This window comes from Arachis ipaensis, chromosome B02 (genome assembly GCF_000816755.2).
Source record: "Arachis ipaensis cultivar K30076 chromosome B02, Araip1.1, whole genome shotgun sequence".
Lineage (NCBI taxonomy): Eukaryota > Viridiplantae > Streptophyta > Magnoliopsida > Fabales > Fabaceae > Arachis > Arachis ipaensis.
The window spans coordinates 60617016-60622889 of NC_029786.2; the positions used below are offsets into that span (position 1 = coordinate 60617016).

The following is a 5874-nucleotide window of genomic DNA, read 5'->3' on the forward strand; positions in this document are numbered from 1 at the left end:
TTTTTAATAGAAGGCATATTAATCTTGGTTTATATACAGAAGTTAATACTTCATTTGACTTTTGAAATTTAAAGTCAGACTCAAATTGATTTCTAAACATTATTATTAGAAAACTATTTATTATAGACGGATATTTCCAATAGATTTTATCCCATGAAAATAAAGACAAATTTTACAAAAAATTTTTTGTTAAAAACAAAAAAAATAAATTAGTATGAATTGCAGAAAAAAAAACCGGTCAATAATTATATCAGACAAAGTAGTATTTTTTCATAAAAAATAATTACCGATAAAAAATCTTTCTGTAATTTAAAAATTTCTGTCGAAAAATATTGAAATAAAGGTTTAGTTCATTGTACTCCCAAATCCCAATCCTTCATTTCACTTGTTTCACGTTTTCTTTTCTTTGTCTCCATTGAAAAAGTGACGTCCTCCACTGTCGCTGCTGTCGCCGCCCCTCGCGTCGCACGAACTCCCTTCACCGCTCCTCTCATCGCATTTGCTCCCTTCGTCGCCATTGTCGCACGAGCTCTCTCCGCCGTGCTCTTGTCTTACGAGCTCTCTCCGCCGCCGCTCTCGTCGCTGCTTCTTTTCTCCTCGCCGGAGGTTTGTAATCGTCTCCTCTCGTCGCCATTAGTTCAGGTAGGCCTCTGCCTCCTTCTCGTCCCTAGCCCTATCCCTTCCATTGTGATTCTGTTATGATTTCATTATCCCTAGCTCTTGCCCTAACTCCGTCCCTTCCTTGTTTTGCTTGCAGTTGAAAACCGAACAATACAATTGAAGAGAGCTCTTATGTTTGCAAATCAGTTGTTGCTGCTACAAAGAATGGAGTTTCTAAATTCTAAGGTATGAATTTTGTACATTCCTGTAATTTGTGAAATCTAAAACATAACAATTTCTATGAATTTTGTATAGAATGAAGTTTGTTTATGAACTATATATCTGAATTGCTGAGATTTCTTATCTGGAATTTGCATGCATGTTCTTGTTATGACTGTTGAAACTGAGACTTACAAGCTTTAAAACTAGTGTTTACCAATGGAATTTCAATTAATCTTTTCGAACCATAACTAGTGATTTCCTTAATTTGTTGAGAAAGGAATAGAGAAAGGACAAGGAAGCAATTCCCTAAAATTTGAATGTTGCTTGAGGCGGTACTGCCTCTTTTCAGAAGGCTATAAGGTTGCATTGTTGCTGTATCCTCATCATTGGGAGACTCGTTACTGCATTCTAATTTGTCTATGTATCTCCTTAATCCAATTTTTAATTTCCACGAACCCTAACTATTGATTTAACTTTGATCGGGAATCAGATAGTGAAGGAAATCGAGCAGGACCTATCTGGATTCAAGTGTGGCATTGCTCATCTCTTCTGTAAGTATAATCTATTTTGTTTCATTTTGACTTTGATTGTTTGAGCTTAGTGCCACTGAAATTGGAACTGGAACTGGAACTGAAATCGCAGTGCAGCACGAGTGCTTTTCTTACTAACGAGAATTATGATTCTGATGTTCGTGATGATACTGAAACCTTCCTCAATCGAATTGTTCCTGAGGTTCATACATTTTTGTTATTACTATTCTCTTCTTATTTTTATGTTAATAGTTAACTATAAGTATAGCAATTCCAAGAACATAACTTGTGGTGTGCAGTGTTCATCGGCACCTTGGAAGCATGCTCTAGAGGGTTAGTTGACTGTAATTTAGTATTTTTTTTTAATTTATTCTGTGAGTTTGGGTTTACAAGCTTAAGATTGAGTTGCCGTGATCTTGTAGAATTAATTTTGATTATTAGTGGGTTTAGTTTTATGTGATTTGCATTTGGAAATTTTTATCCAAGTTCGGTCGACAATGAATGTTATTTTAGATGATTTTGTGGTGAAAGAAATATGGGGATTTCCGTTACAAATTATAGTTGGAGCTGTGTTTTGAAATCTGAACAGACTTTTCCAGTTTTAGACATTGAGCATGCTAGGCACCAACCTTCTATAATGTGATTTTTTGTCTTGTAAGTTATTCATGCTTCCTTCTAGTGTGCAAAACTTTTTCCTTTAGCTGCACTAGTATACAGAATTTCTAATCAATGATTAGCAGCTAAGAACTCATCTTCTAACACCAGAACTTCTAATCAATGATTAGCTGTTGTATCCTTGAATTATTTTAATGAATATTTAAAAATAAATATAAATGATAGTTGGACTGCTAAGTTATCAAAGAGAGTGTGCTTATAGGCCTTTATATTGGATTCAGAGCATGAAGCTCATGTTTCAGATTTTGGGACTGCTAAGTTTCTCAAGCCTGGTTCATATAGTTGGACAACAATTGCTGGTACTTTTGGCTATGCTGCTCCAGGTTACACCTTTTCCCTTATATTGCATTGAAAACATTGATATGGTTAAACATTGATAGGGTGTTGTATGATAGATGAAATGTTGCTTGTGTTGGATGATTCATAGGTACTAAATGCACTCAGGAGCATTTGTGAGCAAGTTTGTCAATTTAGACTTAAAGTATTATATAAGGTTCTTGAATTGGATGCCGGCAGCATTGCAAATGCCGAAACCAGAACTAATTGACCATGCAGGCCTGGATTCCGCTGTATACTTGAGGATATACTTGATCGGGTATGCTCCTAAAATATTATTTGCAGTAACTATGGTTGTGTATCTGATATTAAATTTATATATTAATTTGGGGCAGCCATTGATCAAATTGTTCCTTTCTTTCTTATTGAGTTGCTATATATTCTCTCAGGCTAAAAATATTTGTCCCCGTTGCTAAGATTGTTTAACTCCTAATTCAAAATTTATACTCAAAGTGTATCCTATTTGTTTTTATTTCAAAAGTCACAGTGCTCTTGAAGAAATTACTCTTTACTTGTGCAGGTACTTGTTAGGAATGTACCACCTGATCCTGATGAATCAGTTAGTGAGCTAGTGGAGCATTTCTTCTCGGTCAACCATCCAGACCACTAACTATCTCACTCATCAGGTCCGATCCTAAATTTTCACCACCACCATTGGTTACTTATATCTTGTTGTTTTGTGTTTAAATGGAATTTTCATGCCTAGTATAAATAGCAAGATTAAGATATTTCTAAAAGAGATAGATATGATGATAATCTAAAGTTTGCAACAATTTAAATTCAATTTATGTTACAGGATTGTCACACCATAATTGCAGTGTGGCTTCAACATTTATATCTATATCCAAATTGCTTTGTTATTCTTTTGACTTACAGTGCAGTTATATTTATATGTAGGTTATTTACAATGCAAAGAAACTTTCTAGCCTAGTTGCTAAGAAGAAGAAAAAGCAGAACTGGCTTGACCATAGTTGAAAAACTATTGATTATTTTAGTACCTATAAATCATATAAATTATTCTAAAAACAAAATAGGTTATTTTCTTGTCTTAAATATTATTCAACAAGATTATTTTCTTATATCATAGTATCCTTCAAATGGAGTTTTGCCTCAATCCCCTATGCACACCAAGAGCCTGGCTGTTCTCAAGAAACAGGTAGGTGAATGTGCTTTGGAATTTGGAATTGGTAGCAGCAAGTTTTATTAATGAATCTGAGATTTGATATTATAATTTTTTATTGTAGTTGATAAGAAGAAAAATGGTTAAAAGTGCCATTTTACATTTAAAAGTCTTATTAATGAATCTCTATTTCCTTGCTAATTCCAATTTGTTTGGTCCAATTTCCTAAATTCAATCTTCGCCTTCCATGCAATTGGACAGTACTATGATAGTGTTTCTGCCACCTAGGGAATCGAAATGCTTCCCACGCTTCCCTTTCTCCTAGCGTTTCGTCTAATTTTGATTCCAACTAATCGTTGTTTACGCTTTTTACAGGGTGTAGTAATGGTTGATCCTCCTGTCTAATAATCACAACAATAGCAAAAAATGGTATGCTTTCTAGTGTAATATTGCCACAAAGGATATTTGCTAAGAGATATTTTGACCCGTTTTTCTAATGTAGCCAGCATGAATGTCTGTCTTCTATATATGTTGCAATGGAAACTATATTTTCCTTTAGGAAGTAATTGAAGCCCAATAACTCTGATATGAAAACACTTGATTTATGTGATGCTATTTTCAGCAAAAATAGTTTTATTGACTGAATCTAATGTTATCATCCTTTCAACTCCAATCTTATTTGTGGCATAGAAGTATTTTACTTCTCTGAAATTTCGAAAGTTGAAATTTTTTCAGCATTTTGAAGGGAACTCATATTGAGAAGTAGTGAAATAGCAACCTTTGATGCCATCTTCAATTTTAGGTAACCCCCTAAGTTGTGTTCCCTTTTTTTCCCTGTTTTCCATTATTGCATGTTTGAGTGATGAGAATTGAGAATTTCTTTAAATCACAAATTAGGTTTCATCTACAGCTATTACTAAATGGAAATGTTGCAGGAAGCTAATGAAGAATCAAAAGCCGTTACAAAAGCATCTGCTATGAAAGGTATATTGCAATGCAAACTCCCCCTATATATTAGTCGAAAGCATTAGAGTCGAATTGGGTCATAATGTGTGAGATGTTATTAGGTATCTTAGGAAAGTGGGAAACCACACCTTAAAAGCTAGTTGTTACAAAAGTGTGAGATGTTGCAGGAAGCTAATGAAGAATCAAAAGCCGTTACAAAAGCATCTGCTATGAAAGGTATATTGCAATGCAAACTCCCCCTATATATTAGTCGAAAGCATTAGAGTCGAATTGGGTCATAATGTGTGAGATGTTATTAGGTATCTTAGGAAAGTGGGAAACCACACCTTAAAAGCTAGTTGTTAAGGGAGAAAAACCACTCTCCTTATATACAACATCAAGCATCCCATACTACTCGATGTGGGACTTTGAGCACCCATAATACCCAAGTCCCTAACAGATGTTTTTGGCATCAATATTGCTATGTAAATATTCATGGTTCATATTGCATAAAATCAATAATTTTTAAATATATTGCCTTTTCCATTAGGACATTATGCGTAGTTGAAACTTAATACTCTATGATCACTGACGGAAATGCAACATCATTTTCAGCTATCAAGAAGAGGATGGAGAAGGATATTGATAAAGTTGGAAAGATTGCACATGGTGTCAAAACAAAAGTAGAAGCTGTAAACAGAGATGTAATGAGACGAAGATAATGACTTGATGCATAACTTAGTATAATTGAACAATACATTGAGTTTATGTTTTGAATAATAGTTGATGTATGGTTGTTACTTATTATTATAGTTGATCTATCAATACATTTTGTTTATGTTTTGAATTATATTGACTTGTTTGTTTATAGTACTTTTATTTTAGTTTGATAATATGCTGAATTTGTTTATTTTTTGAAATATTATAAATATTCGAATACAAAGTAGATAAAAATTTGTATTTATTAAATTTATATTTATTTTGTATGAAAACAGGTTTATTTTGCAATGAAAAAATCTAAAAGAAAAATTTTTACCTTACTGACGGATTTACAGACGAATTTTCTGTCTATATTCAGACTTTGGAATGATTTTTCAAGGTTCCAATTACCAACGGAAAATCTGTCGGAAAATCTGTCGGAAAATCTGTTGCCAATTACTGATGGAAAATCCGTCAGAAAGTTTGACGCTCGAGGAATTGGAAGGGAAAATTTATAGAGGAAAAATGTCATGGTAAAATTCTCTTGGTAATTTACTGAAGGAAAAAAAATCTGTCGGTAAATAATTTTCGACGAGACTTTTACAGAGGCACAAAATCCGTTGGTAACCAAAAATTCGTCTGTAATATAGACCAAATCTGTCTATATTAAATAATTTTCTAGTTGTGAAAATTAGAATTAATTCAACTCAATTATCAAAATTCATAATAATAACACATGTTAGTTTT

General features: G+C 33.3%; 1 protein-coding gene across 42 annotated transcripts; it reads left to right on the forward strand.

Moving 5' to 3' along the window:
- On the forward strand, positions 350-5278 carry LOC107625335. Of its 42 annotated transcripts, none has more exons than XR_002357493.1 (12): positions 352-642; positions 758-846; positions 1313-1373; positions 1465-1554; positions 1652-1685; positions 2270-2326; positions 2455-2622; positions 2884-3912; positions 4219-4285; positions 4419-4467; positions 4617-4665; positions 5044-5278. XR_002357493.1 is itself a non-coding variant. In XM_021115852.1 (5 exons), exons 2-5 carry the CDS (start codon positions 793-795, stop codon positions 5148-5150), a joined length of 303 nt encoding a protein of 100 aa, XP_020971511.1. In that variant the 5' UTR covers positions 354-642; positions 758-792; the 3' UTR covers positions 5151-5278. The 42 variants fall into 42 exon arrangements, 2 of the variants coding, with proteins under 2 accessions (XP_020971511.1, XP_016183442.2); XR_002357483.1 differs by having other exon boundaries at positions 353-642; positions 1465-2350; positions 2884-2989; positions 3451-3519; positions 3859-3912; XR_002357479.1 differs by having other exon boundaries at positions 353-642; positions 2249-2350.

Coding starts and splice junctions, on each gene's coding strand:
- LOC107625335 (XM_016327956.2), top strand. CDS start 1,499: ATGATTCTGATGTTCGTGATGATACTGAAACCTTCCTCAATCGAATTG. Junction 1,686..2,248: donor TTGGAAGCATGCTCTAGAGG/GTTAGTTGACTG, acceptor TATTGGATTCAG/AGCATGAAGCTCATGTTTCA. Junction 2,351..5,043: donor TTTTGGCTATGCTGCTCCAG/GTTACACCTTTT, acceptor CATCATTTTCAG/CTATCAAGAAGAGGATGGAG.